The sequence below is a fragment of the Myotis daubentonii genome, chromosome 6 (assembly GCF_963259705.1).
Source record: "Myotis daubentonii chromosome 6, mMyoDau2.1, whole genome shotgun sequence".
Classification (NCBI taxonomy): domain Eukaryota; kingdom Metazoa; phylum Chordata; class Mammalia; order Chiroptera; family Vespertilionidae; genus Myotis; species Myotis daubentonii.
In genome coordinates, this window is record NC_081845.1 from 38,676,321 (window position 1) to 38,693,898 (window position 17,578).

Genomic DNA, 17,578 nt, shown 5'->3' on the forward strand with positions numbered 1-17,578 from the left:
CGCCCCCAGACACCCCCACGTGGTTATTATGATGCCATAGCACTGGGCACTAACCTGCTTTGCCCACTTCCCCTTTCCTCCGTGAGCCTTCAGCCTGGCACCCAGCTCTGAGATGAGGCCTGCTTAGCACCAGTGAAGTTCCCCACGTTCAAACCAACAACGTTCTGTGTGGAGATGAGGGAATCAAAGTTAAAATCCAACCCATCGGCATCCATGAGGTCACTGCGAATAATGGACTCCATGTCACATTCCAAGCTCCCATTGAACATGTCCAGGTCCAGGTCGCTGGGGAACTTCTCGTGGCCCATGACGGAAAGGTTTGCACTGGTTGAGTACAAAGAGGAGCCTGAGAGAGAGTCCGAGAGGGTTTGCATAGACTGGCTGACGAGAGACTGCTGCTGGTGTTTGGCTGACCCGAGGCTGCTAGAATCGCTCAAGCCCATGTTGCTGACAGAATTAGACAAGGCACGGCTGCCACTGAGAGCGCCCTGGGTCTGGTGCTGGTGGTGGAGCAAGTTCTGATTGACCAAACTCCCCTGGTTAGGCTGGGCCGCAAAGGACATCATTGGGTCATTGCGAAGCATCACATTGCGGCGGGAGTTCTGGGCAGACACAGCGGTGCTGGCCTGAGACATCAAGGGGTCCGACTGGGTCATCATGACATCGCTGTGGCTGAGTGAGTCTGAAGTGAGCAGGTCCTGGAGTGTCTGGGTGCCATAGTGCGGCATGGAAGAGAAGGTGGCTGGCTTGTTCTCTTGGATGGTCTGCATAGGAGACTGGCGCAGGGAATTCAGAGATGAGGGTCCAAACACTGTGCTGTTGAAGGAGCTGGTTGGAGAGCCCAGGCCGGAGCCCTTGGTGGTGTATGGGAAGCTAGAGCTCCTCTGCATGAGCCCCGTGGTGGGAGACGGCTGGGACGGTGGGAGCGGGATGTTATCCAGCAGGTCATCCATGAGGTTGTCAGCCAGACCATCATTCAGATTCATGGTGCCGGCCATGTCGGTCAGCCGGGGCAGCTCCACAGTGCACGGCTTGCTGACGGAGGGTGAGAGGCTGGCTGAGCTGCTATAAAGCATGGGGGAGAGTGGCGCGTCGTCATCCTGAACATCATCCAGCTCTGTGCCTGCCAGGATGGGCGATAGGCGGCCGCTGACCGTGCTGGCATTGGAATTGGTGCGCGAGCGAAAATCCGTCCATGCATCCAGCTCATCGCTGCTGCGGGATGTGGGGCTGCCAGGCCATTTGGAGAGCTGGGAGGGACTGTCGTCTGCTGACTCAGGGGCTGCTTGCAGGGCTGCCTTCTTCTTGGCTGCACGGCTACGGCTCTTGGTATACTTGTTGCTGTTGTCCATGGAGACAGCCCGCCGGCGGGGCGCCTTCCCGCTCTTCCCTCCGTCGGGGTTGATGATCCACCAAGAGCTCTTGCCAGTCCCCTCATTCTGGACCCGCATGAACCGGCTGTGTAGCGAGAGGTTGTGTCGGATAGAATTCTGTAGAGAGAGGAGGGAAAATGTGGAATATGAGCCAGAATGGTCTGAAAACTGAGCACCAAGAAGAAATAGTTGATCACGCTAATTTTTAAATGCCTGCATGACCCTCCGTGGCTTAGAACTAAATGACATTGCAAATGGCAAGTTTCCTATTTTGGAGGTGGGAGATGGTTTCATATTCAGGAGATGATGGGACTGTATAAGCTCACTGACAGTTTTTCACAAATTCCGAAGTTCTGTTGTCCTTTCTGTAACTGTACTTCCTATACTGAAGTTCACACTTTGCAACAAACCTCCCTGGCTCTCTGATGGTAATTAATCACCCAGGTGCTATTTTATTCTCCCCTAGTGTATAGGCAGCATCTACATTTTCTTAACAACATCTAATGAACTCAGAACCGCTGTGAAATTTTACCTATGACCATCTCCTCCAATCACAATTTCACACCTGACAGATGTAAGAAAAAAGCCTGTAGAGTAGGATTTGCTGAGTTGGCAGAAGTAAGCAAGTCTCCCATTCAAGTATCTCTTCCTTCCAAAGAGTACAGTAAGGGAAGGGTGGGGGAGTAACTACATAGTGGAGAACCTGACAAATGTGATCTTAGCCAGATGATCAAGGGCAACATCTCCAGGGATAAGTCATGTTGATACTATCTCCTCTCAATATGATGTGATGAAAATGCACCTCCTTTGCCGTCTTCCTTCCAAAACCCATCACCCCATCTAACCATGAGAGAAAACATCCGACAGATCCCAAATAAGGGACATGTAACAGAGGCCTGCCCAGTGCCATAAGGAACCTAAGGAGGCAGGATGACTACATGTGATGTGGTGTCCTAGGTGGGATGCTGGAACAGAAAAAGGACAGGAGGTAAAAACGAAGGCAATCTGTATCGATACTGGTCATTCATTGTGGCAAATGTACCAAACTAATACAACATGTTAACAATAGGGGAAGCGACACTGGGCATATGAGAACTCTCTATACCAGTTTTGCAACTTTTCACAAATCTAAAACGATTCTAAATTTAAAAGTTTATTTTTTAAAAAGAGAAATAGGGCCAAACATCCCCTAAACACTAATGACTATACCCATCTTGCAAGAATCCTGCTGGCTTGGTAGATAAGCCCAGTTGACAGGGATGACCCAGATCCAGTTTTATCTCTGCCACTGACCAGCCACGTGACCCTGAGCAAATCAGGTAATCTGTCTGCTGTAGGTTCAGTAACCCATCTTCATGATAGCCATAAAAATATCCAAACCATCCCTCCCTGACAGGGATGATGTAAGGATGATCTATGATAACATACTTCAGGAGCCTGTCACGCTACCAAGGCAGGGCGTTCTTGCTGCTACCGCCAAGGACAGAGTCCACGAGGAGCGCACACTGCCTGGTGCGGGCTCATTCTAACCTGTACAATGTCTCAGGGCAGTAAAAGAGAGGAGTTGGTGGTATTCTCCACATTTGGAACAGCACCTGAAGGCCAGATGAGTTTGTATTTCCAAGTTAAAGACCAAAGGTATTGATGCTGTATATTAAATATGAGCAATCCTAAATGTTACCCTAGTTTTTTAAAAATTGGCAATCACCATGTGTATTTATGTAGAAGATGATACAAATACATGTGTTCTACCAAATGTTTTTAAAACACAAAGTCAGCAGGCTGTTACCATAAGTAAATAACTCAAAATACTCACAGTGTTTCCCACGTATATGTTCCCTTGCAAGGAGGGCTTACATCTTAGGCTGGGCAATGGCATTAGCAGCCCTGGGTCAGAAGTCGGTATTTCTACCACAGCCATAAAGACACATTTGAGAGAAGAAATAAGGCAACATGCTGAGTATCTGATGAGATGAACTTTGCCCAAGAGACTATCTATCCTGCTTCCCTTTTACTCTTATGGTTTTTAAAAGAATAATGACGTCTCTGCTAATGGTTCAGAAATTACATTTCTTTAAAAAGGAAAACACTTTCTCAATACAGTAGATATAAAGCATGCTCTTAAAACTCATTCTGCGGGGTTCAAAAAACAGGCGCGTGCAAGGTGGTTCTACTACTGAGCACTCAGATGATTAGATATATTAAATAAAAACTTAAACTCAAGCTTCCTGGTGAGAAAACAAGAAAGTCCTAAGGCCATGCGGGGCCAATGTGGACACTGGCCTAATTACTCCTGCCCTGGCCAGGCTCCTTTGCTCTAGATGCTGAAAAGAGTTCATACCAACACCCAAATTAACAATGAGCAATCATAAGTTTCCAATGATCCCTCCTTTTAAAAAAAGCATTTAGGGAAACAATATTTTTTAAAACGTATTTTTAGTTTCGCCAATTCTAAGTCAACTGAGAAAAATAACACACCATACAGATCTCCAAAATGCCCTATATGGATTTTCTAATGGCCATCTATTACTGCAACTCTAAACCCCAACAATGTATGTGCGCAATTTTATAAAATTACAAGCTACAATTGGTTAACATTTGGAAACAGAAACCAAGCTTCTGTTTGCCCAATAAGGGCATGTGGTAAAGGGGTTGGGATAGCCACATCCAGGACCAGAACCACAGGGTGTCAGGGCCCTAATTGCAAGGGTGAAGAAGAAATGAGAGCCTGCCTAATTATAGCCCTGTTAGCTACTGGGCCACAGGTGTTAGGTTCATTGTCTTTAATCCTCACAGTAAACCTGCAAAGGTGGTATCAGTGCCCTCACCATAGACATGAAGGCTCAGGCTGAGAGACTAAATAACTTACACAGGGTCACACAGCTAGTGCCATAAGAACCTAAACGGAAATGTGCTTTCCCAACTTCAATCCAATGCTTTTACCACAACCTTTCACACGCCTGTCACCAAAGTATTCAGATGTCATCACTTAACCTATCTGCTAACATTTACAGGAAGAAATGTCTGAGAAGGATACAAAAGCACAATCTTATTACTGTCATTTTGTTTATGAAATAGTCAGTGATGATAATTTAGTAGGTATTTCCCTTAAAAGAAAAAAAGTCTCTCAAAAGAGCAAACCTGAAAGCGAAGACTCACTCGAGCCCACGTTTGCTAGCTGGCCGTAACATTTATTCTAAGGGGAAGACAGCAGCTACCACACAAACCAGTGTTAACTACCCTTGGATTCTGAAACAAAACCCAGCTTATTCAGTGGGTAATTAGCGTTGGGGTCCAATCTTTGCTCAACTCTTCGTTTGAGAGGTTATTGGCAGCAGAATACATTTCCTGAGGCGTACTGCCTACACAACACTCCCACAGGCTTTTCCAGTTACTTTACCGAGACAACACAAATACTGTGCCACCACCATCCTCACAGTCCCCTAAGCACACAGGCTGGCCAGCCTTCCATTTATAAAATCCACAATCTGAAGGTGGGGGGCCTAAGGCCAATAAATATGGCCCGTCGGTCCATTTCCAGTTCAAATGCCTGCTTCACCCCGTCCAGGTCAGAGGCCAGCAATGTGTTCTGGTTTTCTTCAAAGGTCATGATTCAAATCACTAGCTTCTCTACCTAAATTTTGGTAAAGCACAAAATAGGTAAATAACAAAATGCCAGATAAAATGTCAGAACTGCAATATTTTCCCACCTTCCCTGACAACAAAAGTGATATGATTTCTGTAAGATTTCAAACTGCCTCTCCCTCACTTCAATCCTGGAAGTGAAGGAATGGGATTTATAAACACAGACAAGCCAAGTGTAAAATCCTCTTACGATGTATACTTTAAGTTCTCTAAAGAACTCTCCATTAGGGTCTGTAAATTAGCTCCCAATTTAGTGTGTGATTTTTTTTGCTACTAATTCGTATATTGTGCCAAATGGTCCACATTTCTAAAATTTAGTTTGGGAGTTGGGAGCTGAAGGTACAGGAGAAATGCTTTGGCAGGACTAGAGTGATTTTTCTAATCACATCGAAATACACTCTTTGAGGCAGGCCAATGGTGACGGGCCAAAGTACTAGCTTTCCTTAAGGCTCAGGTGATAAAGTAAATACTACCAACCAAGACAAGACTCCTACAGTCAGAGCCCAGGCTGCTCTGTCATCACATCTGCTCACTGAAGGAGCCAAGAAGCTATGATAACCCCAACCCAAAACCATGTGAACAGTTCCGGGAGTTTAAATCCACCCCTGAAAACTCCAGATGCTGATGAATTACAGGAGAGCAAATCAGGGACAAATATGCCAGTTTTTCTCTATCTTGGGCCCAAAGGTTTAGTGAACCCTTAAAAGCCAATCTATCACAATGTGCCTGAGGAGAGAAAAGAAGAGATAAGAATACCCTTCATCTCATCTTTATGTCAATCTTGCCTTTTACAAAAACGAATTACACGGAAGCAAGCTTTAGTGGTTAATGAGTAACAACACTGGCAAACCTGTGGGGTTGCAGCCGCAATCAGTGGCCCACTCCTTTAAGGAGGCATGTGCAGTAGGCGTGTGGAGGCGGCAGCACGAGGGAACCCACATTTCACACTCAGGCTGACTGTGGTGGTGTGGGCCACAGCCGAGAGGTCCATTCGCGTGGCCCCCCCTCAAAGAAATTAGTATAAAGATGACTGTACTCATCAGAACTGGCAAGTTATCTGTCTTGCTATCCAGACCCTGAGGACAGTTTTCTACTACAAGATACCTTTATTGCTAATGCTAAAGTGCCTGCGGTCACTACATATACACCAACTGGTTGCAAAGACACATGGACCCAAAGCAGATCAGCTCGGGTGTGGGAGAGAAGCCGCCTGAAATGAGAAAGCTTTCTATCCATACTTCACAAGGTGGGTAACTCACAGATGCAGTTCGAAGTGTGACGCGGAAGGAAAGTCACCAGCCTTGATGTCAGCCAGCTCCCTCCCAGCTGAATCATGGCCCCGTCATTTGTCTTGTGATCTTGGGCAACTGACTTAGCTTTGGTTGCCCCTTTCACGAAATAGGGTTAAAAACACCCTCTCTGTTAAATGCTAGGATCTTTGGGAAGAGTAAATGAAACTACGCATGCAAAGTCCTCAACTGTCTGATCCCACATACGGAAGCAGTGACATCACAAACGTTCACTTACTGTTTTCCGAGCATCATCTACTTTAAGCCAAAAGGTGAGAGGGTGGCGCCTTCCAGGAAAAGATTTCAAACTCTTAAAAGTATTTCAAAGGGGCCGTGCCAGGCAGGAGTCACTGGTAATTTCTTAACTGTTGCTACCCTATGTCGTCGGCTCCAAGCCCTTTAACCATGTTTACCTTGTGCAGACTGTCCACTAACCCAGACACCAGCTGCGTGTGCTTCCCCGGGAACAGAGAGGGTTTTGTCTGGAAGCAACATGTGGTATCAATTTATCTTTCTCAGCAACGGCAACAAGGAACCCACTGACTTTAAAAATAAAAAGGGAGTTGGGTAATTTAACTCTTAAAGGCCTGTGCCTTTTTTTTCTTTGAAAAGACAGCCTCTTCCTACTCCCCCCCCCCCCCCCGCTCCCCCCCACAACCCGCGCCCGCCCCGCCCTCCAAGAAAAACAGCCAAATGAGAGTTACAGGATGGTCAGCTCCCAATCCAGACCCACTGCTTCCCCCAGGCAGATTGCAGGCGTCTCCCTGGTCCCTACGAGAGAGTCTGGTGGGGACCATCTGCAAAGGGCTGCCTTTGAACACAGTCCTCCTCCACCTTGAACATTTCAAGCAGGTCCCCCTGCTCTGAGTTTGGGCACTGGCAATTCAGAATGAGCCTGCCACACCCCTAGACTCAACTACACGCATCTGCGGAACTGCAGAAGACAAAGGCCACGCGAAAAGTCCAACGGAACGACAAGTCACTGAGCACCGCAGCAGAGCCCCCGATGACACCGCCAGGAAAGGGTCTGGGAAGCTGTCTCTGATTTATAACGACAGGTTCTTTCAAAGGCATTGCTCTCGAGGAGGCCCTGATTCTCTTAAGTGTTAGCTCTTCACCTGTGCCCAGTTGAAAATCACCTCGGGGGACATTAGACACGTGCGCCCCACACGCCTAGAGATCGATTCAGCGGTCGCGGGGAGGGCCTGGGCAGAGGTGCGTTTTTAAAGCTCCTCAGGTGAGTCCCATGTGCAATCAGAGCTGAGAATGACTGGAGTTTCCCTCTCACGTTTCCGCTGACTGAGAATCTGATTCCAGTCCGATTCCTAGCCTTCCCGGGCCTGGTGACCCAGCACAGTTGATGTTCTTTAAGTCAAAGTTTCCACCACTTAGAAGATAAAGTCATAGATTACAGGTGCAGAGTAACATGGAGAGTTAGAGCAATTTTTCAGATCATTGGGGTCCAGATATGTTTTTTCTTATTTAAAAAAAACAAAAAGGACAGAAAGAAAAGGAAAAGTGAGGGGGCGGGGGAAGGGTCCTGGGCTTGGCACTGTCTTGCAGACAGTCATCCATTCTGCCTGGGCCACTCCTCCACCCACCATGGACAGGCACGGACAAAAAAGAGGGCAAGTGGACCTTCACGAAAGTAGGCCTGATGTAGGCTGAAGAAGGGATGGGCTACGGCAGTGGTCAGCAAACTGCGGCTCATGAGCCACATGCGGCTCTTTGGCCCCATTGAGTGTGGCTCTTCCACAAAATACCCACTTCTGCGCATGGGCCAAGAAGTTTCAATCACACTGTACATGCGTGCCTGCACGTGGTCTTTTGTGGAAGAGCCACACTCAAGGGGCCAAAGAGCCGCGTGTGGCTCGCGAGCCGCAGTTTGCCAACCACTGGGCTAGGGCAATCACTGATCCCTGTAATTTTCAGAAGCCTCCCTGAATTAGCACACAATCTCACACAATCTCTTTCATAGATTGCCCTCCCAGCAAAACGCCAAAAGACTGGGTAAAACTAACCACCGAAAAAGCCATCCCCTACCCTGAGGTACTTATTAGCTTCCATTGTTAAGAATCGAGCAAAGTATTACTTCAGGAACTTTCCCAAGAATGAAAGTACATATACAGAGAGCCTCAGGAACGTTAATAACAACCACACACTGTTTCTCGTTGCTTGACTGACAAATACACCGCATCATTACACTCAGTGCAAAGACCCTGGGGTGGACCCTGCAAAGGGCCAAGTAGCGGCACCATCTGAAGGAGCAGTGTGAGGGCCGGTCCTTCTGATTTAGTCATTAGCTTTGAGCTGGCTTGCCCTCTCACACTAGATTTTATCTACATCGGGGCTGGCTAAAACCTGTGATTTTTTTTAAAGCAAGTAGAGAAAATATGATGGTGTAAAACAGACTTGAAACCAGAAGAGTTGTTATTTCTAACTATATGGAATACCACCTATAATAGCCAAAAAAGCCTTTCAGACTCAGAAGAACACTTAAAATAAACACTCACATAAAAGATTGCACAATCAACTCTGATGTGCAAGACAAGTTCCAGGCTGGCTCAGGCTTATCCTTGCCTAAAATACTAAAAGTTTAAACCATTAAGGGACTTATTTAAAAGAGATGATGTTCTAAAATAAATACTGTCGGGAACTTGGCTGAGGGATTAAATTTCCAGCTACAAACAAGATTTCCATTAAATGTGCTGACAATAATCTTCTACTAACAGGGATCTCCTTTGAAAACTAGTATTTGTTTCAAGTTTTCATGCAGTAAGCGACAGGTTCTGGTCCCTTGTTAGGAGGAATAAAGTCATCATCATCTTGGGATCAGCATAATGAACCCATTTTCTATCCAGGCAAAATGAGGCACACGAGACTTTCTTAGGGGAGGAAAGGCTGGTGGTGGACAATGTGTCCTGCCCCCAACAGAAAAAAGAAATCCTAGATGGGAAGAAAGTTCTGTTAAAGAGCTACCGCTCTATTACAGACAGTTTTGTTGCGTTTTCTAGAGTGGTTTGTACTTTCATATTAATTTTTTTTCTCATGTAGCAATCTTCTTTTCAAGCTCTTCCACAGCTGTTTCTGCTCTTGGAGGGCAAGAGGGAACATTCCATTCCCCACAGCCAAACCTGCACTTCCGGCACACAGAGAACCCTGGCAGCCTTGCAACCTCTGCCCACACCCCTCCCTGCAACACCCTCCCCTCCCCCACCCCGCCTGCTTCCAGCCCCACATCCTTCTCCCCAGGGGCTGAGGACAGGCAGCCATGGAAGGAATCAGTCTCCCCAGAGCAGGATAAAGCTGCAGTATTTGCCTCCCCTCCCCCTTCTCCAGCTTCTTCCCTGATTTTATTGAATCTGTTGCTCCCTCTCAGAAGGGATCAGCAAACACACGCGAGCTACTTAAATTCTCTTTGAAGACCGTGCACGGGTAGCCACACAAAATGGGCACTTAAATCTGCAAGTTTTTCCAGTTTGAAAACTTATTTTGAGTGGAAATGGAGAGAATAAAAGGGGATTGTAAATATACATCCAGAATTCAGGACCACATCAGAGAGTTTAATCACTTACATGACATTATGGAAGTGACCAGGCCAGGAAATTCAGTAAAAAGTAAGGGGAAAAGTGGAGAGGGCTATGAAACCCATCTAGTAATAATCAGCCTTACCTTTACAGGGAAAGAAATTGAAGACCAAAGAGATACAGGGACATACCTGAATTCAATCAGCTAGTTAGTGGCAGCTCAGCTGAGACAAACTCAGGTCTCCTGACCTTGTGGTGAAACAGTAATACAGCCCAGAACATTAATGCCAACGTCTAGATTACTGTACCCACTGAAAGAATAAGCTGCAGGGAGCACAATGAATAGCTCCCTCCCTCCCTCCCTCCCTCCCTCCCTCCCTCCCTCCCTCCCTCCCTCCCTCCCTTCCTTCCTTCCTTCCTTCCTTCCTTCCTTCCTTCCTTCCTTCCTTCCTTCCTTCCTTCCTTCCTTCCTTCCTTCCATCTATCCATCTATCTTCAGTCTGTCTTGCTTTATAACTTAAGAAATATACTCTGTCTCCTCTAATAAATATTAAACTCTTTAAAACCAGATACCGTATCTTATAGCTTTAGCTCCTAGCATGGGGCCTGGTACATAGCAGGTGCTCAAAAAAAAGTATTTGTTCACTCAAGGAATTAGTAGGAAGGGGGCAGCAGCTGAATTGTACTTTTAAACGAAATATTCTACATGAGCCAGTGACTAATCCTCACATGAGTGAAGATCGAAGAAAGCTTCCATTGTAAAGTATAAAGTTATTTTAAAGTTGCCAAGTTTAATCCTTGGGTACTATTAACTTCAACTATACAACCCAATTTCCAAAAACCAGACAATATGGTCTAACAAGCAGGCTTCAGGTTCTCTATAGCAGGAGAGGGTGAGAAGGGCAAAATGACGGTGTGTGGGTTGGCTACTTGGTGGAAGCAAGGGCTTGCCAGAATGGTCAAGGATCCATCCAGGGCAAAGAGCTGACTCCCTGCCCACCTTGGTAATAAGGTTGGCCAACAGCCCTCCTAGGCCTACTCAAATCCACAGATAGCACATCTTAGTTCCACACTTCCTCCAAGCAAGCACACAGGTAACAAGAGAAATACCAAATAGAGTCTATTTCACCTGTAATCTGAAGGAACTTAATGTGTTTGGTGCCTACCAGGCCCAATGCTCTGTGCTTGACATATCTAATCTTGTCTTATTTTTATGACAAGCCTGGTGGGAGGAAACTAAGGGGCAGAAAAGTTACTTGTCTACTAGGTGCTGCTAGAAATCAAGCCAGAGGCTAACTCCAAAAGCAAAACTGTCACCACTGCACGGCCTTTCTCTCTGAAGTCACCAAACTGCCTAAGGAGAGAGGCACCATTCACAGCTTTAAGGACTACAAAAACCTGTTAGCTGAATTAAATGCTTCGATCTCTGAGTTTTTGCACATAGTCCCGAAGATTATCAGAGTGGAGAAAGGGTAGAAAAATGGCGAGCCATAAAGCAAGCCTGGTTGGACCAGATCATTTTTAGAAATAACACCTTTTTTATTTTTCTCAGACACACCCCAAAAGGGACACTCCTGGCATGTCCTAACTTGACCAGGGATCACCAATTTTACGGAAAGACCAAACAAGATTATTGTCTCAAACTGTGAGGTATCCAGGCCTTCCTCAGTGGCACATCTGGTGCCTTCTGTGCTCGGGGAGCATTAGCCCAGGACTGAGTCAGGCCATATTACCTGGCAGGCAGATCCAGGCCCTCAAACAGTTGGCATCATGCTATGGGTCCTCAAGCCAGAGACATCAGGCAAATGTCTGTTTTGCCCTGGACCTTGCTATTACGAGGCTTAATCTGAAACAGGGACTCAGCTCTATACTCTCTAATATGTAATTAGTTTATTATTGAGCCAGAAGAGATGAGCTTGCTTTAAAACTATGTGCATTTTAAAATATGATGCCTTTGCCTGCCAACTGGCGGGAGGACCAAGATGCTTCTGTTTAACCTCAATCAAAAACTGGGGTAGAAAGCTGCTTTTAGGTTGCATATGCATGCTATTTTATTATTTGTCTTCTGGCATCGAAACATGCAAAAACAGAAAGCACTGACAACGCAAGCACATTAAAGGGATGGATGTGGAGGTGCTGAGTGAGTGAGTGAAACAGCGTGAGGGTCTGACATCTGAAATCCAGGAGAACTGCTTTTCTGCTCTTGGTCTGTAATCCCTTCTCTCCCATGAAACTCACTGGCTTCCACACACACATATAAACACCACTGTTTCCAGCTCCTCAGATGTTATGGCTCAGAAAAACCGTTCTTTTTTGTCTTGTTATTTCAAGAGCAACCCATTTCTTTTTGGAAGCTCTGAAATATATGCCAACGTGTGGGCACAGTCACACACAGGCCCACACCCTGGAAAGATTGGGAGGGGTGGAGGCACATTTTTCAGCTAAGGAAGGAAAAAGTTTGGGCTCGTATTTACAAACTAGACCAGTGTGTATGCATTTGGAAGCAGGCGATCTTCCAAGTGTCCATGTTAATTATTCTAACAGTCACCAAAGTCAAGGTGTTACTGGTGAAAGAAGCAAAGAAAGTCAATGCCACATAACGGAGTTTCTCCTGTTGGCTACTGCAAACAAAACAACCAATGGACTTTTTCCTTATGGGAATAAAAAGTACAGAAGCCAATTCTTCAAAATGACCCGGGCCTACAGAACCCTCACTCCCCTCCAGGCCCCCAGGAAATTCGGCGAATGAGGAGCCTGGGAGGAACCCATTCACCCTATCACCTCACCTGACTGTGCGCAGCATTTCACTGCACGGGTTTTGCAAGATTTCTTCTTGTTTGAAACCACAGGACGCAAAAGTAGCTGGTGACCAATATAATGATATTGCTAAATACCGAGTGAACCAACCATTTAATCCGGGATACCCCTGAGTGCCAGTTACACAGGTGAGCGCCAGACAGCTTAGAGGTCCACATAAAATGATCAGATAAGGAACAGGGAGGACATTTCCACTGACTAAAGAACCAGACTCTCACTCCATTTTTCGGGGGGGAGAGAGGGAAGAAACAAAACACAAACAAATGAACAAACATACCCCGCACTCATTGAGTCATTCAGATACCAGTACATTTAAATTTAAAATCCGACGATCCCAAACTAAAATGAATGGAGCAGGTAGAAGCTGCAGGAGTTAAATCGGTCTCTATAGGACAGGACAGGAATGCAGCAGTTTAGTACTCCTCCGTACTAGGCTCTACGTCGTGTCTGCCGCTGGGTGAGCTTCCAGGCACTTAGGAGACGGGACGCACTCGCGCCTAGTGTAATATCTCTTACCCAAAGGGCAGTAACAGTCACATATGAGACTACAGGAGCTGAATATCTAGTAGAAACAAAGAATTCCTGTAACTGAGTGTTTCGAGGGCTAAAGGAATTTAGGAGAAAGTTCTTTCAGGCCCTGTTTGTGGCTCCCAGCAGGAGGCTTTTAGAAGATAGAAGGGCTTAAGAGGAAGAGATCATAGTATGGTGGAGAGTGGGGGGGAAGAGGCCACTCCTCAACCTGCAGGTGTCACAATGCCCCAGGAATTACTGCTCGCCACCTACTACCTGCCAGTGATCCCAGGGCCATTCTTGAGGATGCAGGACCCCTGGCCTTATAGCTGCCTCTGAGGTTGAGTCTGACTTGGTAGGTTTAGCCCAGTGATGGCGAATCTATGACACGTGTGTCAGAGGTGACACGCGAACTCATTTTTTTGGTTGATTTTTCTTTGTTAAATGGCATTTAAATATATAAAATAAATATCAAAAATATAAGTCTTTGTTTTACTATGGTTGCAAATATCCAGAAATTTCTATGTGACACGGCACCAGAGTTAAGTTAGGGTTTTTCAAAATGCTGACACGCCGAGCTCAAAAGGTTCGCCATCACTGGTTTAGCCCTTATATTTTCTCCCTCAACTTCCTCCAACTCTCTCCCCTTAGGTTAGTCATTTGCCAACAGGGTATGTGGGAGCACTCACAGCATGACCAGGTACTAGGTCCCTCCCTAAGACTGAACCAATCACTGTACATAGAGGACCCACTAAGATCAAACCCTTCACATCAAGACAAGGAGGAAAAACACACAGGAACATTAGTTGCTGAGCCATTTTCAAGTTGAAAGTAACACACTTCCAACTCTCTGAGGCATTCTGTGGAACAGTAGTACCCTGTATTAGCACTTACCCCAAAAATAAGCTCATCAATTTCTTTCTAAACAGCCCTGACCTCAGCAGTGTCCCCAACTAGGAAAGACAGCTGAGTCCTGATGTTAATTTGTGGTTAGGAAAGGAAGTCACACAAGCTTCTTATAAGGTTAACAAATACAAGTTGGGAGACGGGTCTCCCTGGGTCTCTGGTGTTTCTGCACGTTTTGCAAGCTAAGCACTAAAAGCCTCTGTCCTGGACTATCTTTCAAGGATGTTTGCGTTTGCACAGTGAACAGCCCTGAAAGATAGGGCCTCCCTGCAGAACAAAGGGCAGCGTATTGCCCATGTCAACAGACTTAGGATCCCTAAACTCAGGTTTCCTCTCCCAGAACAGAGAGGGACCCGGGCATCCACCTGAGACCATCTGTGCCACTCCCATGGGACCCGGGGCCAGGGAAGAACAAATGCAAAATATGCTGCTGTCAGTGCTGCCTGCTGTGCCCCCGCCGAGTGGTAACTTCCTTGGCCTCTGACCCCAAAGCCTTGTGGCTGGAAGGGTCAAATCTCAGACCCTCACAGTTCCTGACAGTACACTGCTTTAGCTTATGAACTGCTGGACTTTCTCAACTGCAAAAAATGAGACTGGGCAGGTCACCACTTGCTAACTTTCTCCTCTACCCCTACATAACTGAGAAGGAGCACAAGATAATGGAAAAGATAACACAAGATAAGGAGGAAAATGAGGTCACAAGTAAGAGAGGCGGACACATGGCTCCAGCATTTGAATGTTCTGGCCTTGTTCTGGGAAGACCCATCCGTCTTTATGAAAACAAACCATTAACTGAAAGGGGTGGTGGCAGGGTGGGGGGAAGAGCTCCCGATACAGTCACTTTGCAGCATTTCATCCGCGTCAGTCACATTCTGTTTCAGCTGTTGCTCAACGTTGCGGTTTGCTTGTGAAGAGCAGAGCTGAGTGAGCAGCAGGTTCGGGTTTGTCTCTTCTCGCCTTCCTCTTCTACAGCGTCGTGTCCCCCCTCCCTATCGCCCTGACAATGGACTGCCCAGCGTCCGGCAGTCCTCTCCATGACACCTGTTGACTTTCTGTGAGGGCCAGATCTCCATTATGGAGCCCCGAACTCTCAGAGGAAGAACTTCTCCTCAGTCCCTTTGACTTGTCTATGGGCTGCCCCAAATTCAACCCTGATGTAAATGCTTTCAAGGTCTCTTTCTCTTGCCACACAGTCAATAAAGACAGCACTTGGTGACTTTGCTGCTTTAATGTGTAAAAAGCCAGGACTCCCTCCACTTTAGCTCTCCTGCACTCATTATCTTCATCCTGCAGGCAGTACCTAGCAGCTTTAGACCTGCAAAAATGAAGACGGACTAGGCAGTTCCCATGAACCAAAAGCAAACACGTGCACGTACACGCTGATATACTCTCCAAGTTCCCGAAAGAAGAGAGTTGATTTTCTAGCCTGAAAAATATGAACCAGGAGACTCAGCTATGAAATAGAAAAACATTACAAGATTTCAGCATCTACGGTTTCTAACTACCGATTTAAGCCAGACATGTTCTGGTACATAGGAAATTGGTGTTTTCTTTTCCCCTCCCCTTTCCTCTTGGATAACCTACTTCCATTCTTGGCAGAAGGAGGCGTATATTTACTATACAGTTCACATGCACCTACACGTCCAGTGCCTCTGGAATGATACTGGATTGTTGCCACATGGCCAAATAATGTGCTCTTTGAGAAATAATTATCAATTAGAGTGCTATAAAATGGGCCAGCAGTTCTACTCTGCTCACACTGTGTGGTATTTTGGCCACCAAACACTGCAAGCTTTCTTCGGTGCTCTTCACAACAATCAGAAAGTTACGTTAATATGCTGACACTATTTGTGGACATACGTGGAAAAGAATGCAGGCACCCAGGAGCAAATTAGGGTCAACTCCCTCGGCTCGGACAGCAGGTCCCCGCACAGGAACTCCAGATACTAACATCGGACAGTGACCCCAGCCTGGGGCTGGGTGGCAAGGGCTGCACAAATAAGGAAGTATTAGCAATAATCTGCAAGGAATCAATTTTTAGTGCTTTCAGTCTAGAGTAGCTGCCAAAAGAACTTGGCAAAAGCCATCATTTTAAAAAGACCAATTCAAGCTATAGTGAGATATTCTTACTATAGTAAATAGGTTTTACTTTGTCTATCTAAACCTATATATGAGGTCTAAAAATAGAAAAAAGTAAAAGTTTAACATTTAGATACCACTTGGACATTCAAAATGGCCTATGGCTTTTCTGTCTTTCCTGACAGCTCTCTTTTATGCAGTGCTATGTTTAGTGATGATTACTGAGCTATTTCTTGGGCTGGGGGGGGGGTGCATAAAAATATGGAAAACCATGTAAGTTCATATAAGAAGGCAACAGGAAAGCATGACAAAGCAAAAGAAAGCACAACTATATCTCTCTTTCTATGTTGAAGATGCCTGACACATGAAACACTCCATACATTTTCTTCAAAGGATAAATGACTCTCCCCTTTATTTTCTCTTTTGAACGAACCCATGCTGAGTAAGTCAGCATCTGCAATACACTCCAGGAAGTCTAGAATAAAGAGGTAGACACTCCTCCTTTCCCGGGTTCTCCATCTCCAAGGAAATCTACCTTTAGCACTGAAAGTCACAGGAAAGAAAGCAGCAGGTTTAAATAAAGTTGTCTGCCTTAGACTTCAAAAGCACTTAGAAGTTCAAAATGCAGATAGCATTAGTTTTATTAGAAATCGTGCCTGTGCTTCAGGTGGACTACACAATCCAAACATAGGAGAGAACATTTTATCTTAATTAAGACTCAGAATTTCTTTTTTGAACTGTGAGAAAATAAACATTTGGATGTGAGTGAGAACTTTTACAAATAATAATATTATAAAGATAATATTAAAACTGTATCCAACCTCTGACTTAGTGGAACAGTCTACTCCATTCTCCCTTTTTTCCTTATCAGCAGAATGTTGACTTTTAGCTTGGCACATGGCTGCCCCGGAAAAAAAGAGACTGAACTCCCAGCCTTCCTGTGGCCGAGACTTAGCTTTGGCCAAGGACATGCGAGTGGAAGAACTCCTCGAACTCTAGGGAAGACCGTGTAAAGGCAGCTGACTCCGATGCGAGTCCCTTTGTTCTCCTTTTCTTCCTCTGTTGGCCTACCTCTAGAGCAGCGGTTCTCAACCTTGGCTGCACATTAGAATCACCTGGGAATCTTTTTAAAATCCTGATTTCTGGGCCTCATCCTCCGGAAATTCTGTTTCTTTGTTACTAATGTTGTGGCCTCACCCCATAACAAAGGGGCAAACTTACGCTCTTCTGACTTTGAAGCAATGTGAACCGAGCAGAAAGTAAGACAGGCATCATGACCTACCAGTCTCCATTCAAGCCCAGAGCACCAAATCCAAAAAATAAAAATGCTACCCAATGAGAAAACCAACAGTGTGTTAGCTGGACATTGTGGGATAGCATCCAGTAAGAATATTTTCAAAAACCTCCATACTCCCACTGAATCAAAATGCAG

At 45.8% G+C, this 17,578-nt stretch overlaps 1 protein-coding gene across 2 annotated transcripts in view; it reads right to left on the bottom strand.

The window, feature by feature from the left end:
• The window catches only part of FOXO3 (forkhead box O3), a 115,153-nt gene that overhangs the window by 17,985 nt on the left and 79,590 nt on the right, over positions 1-17,578 (bottom strand). For both annotated transcript variants that reach the window (XM_059700779.1, XM_059700780.1), the window contains exon 3: positions 55-1,490. In XM_059700779.1, the coding sequence (XP_059556762.1) occupies positions 90-1,490 (1,401 nt within the window). In that variant the 3' untranslated portion in view covers positions 55-89. The remainder of the gene's footprint in view (positions 1-54; positions 1,491-17,578) is intronic.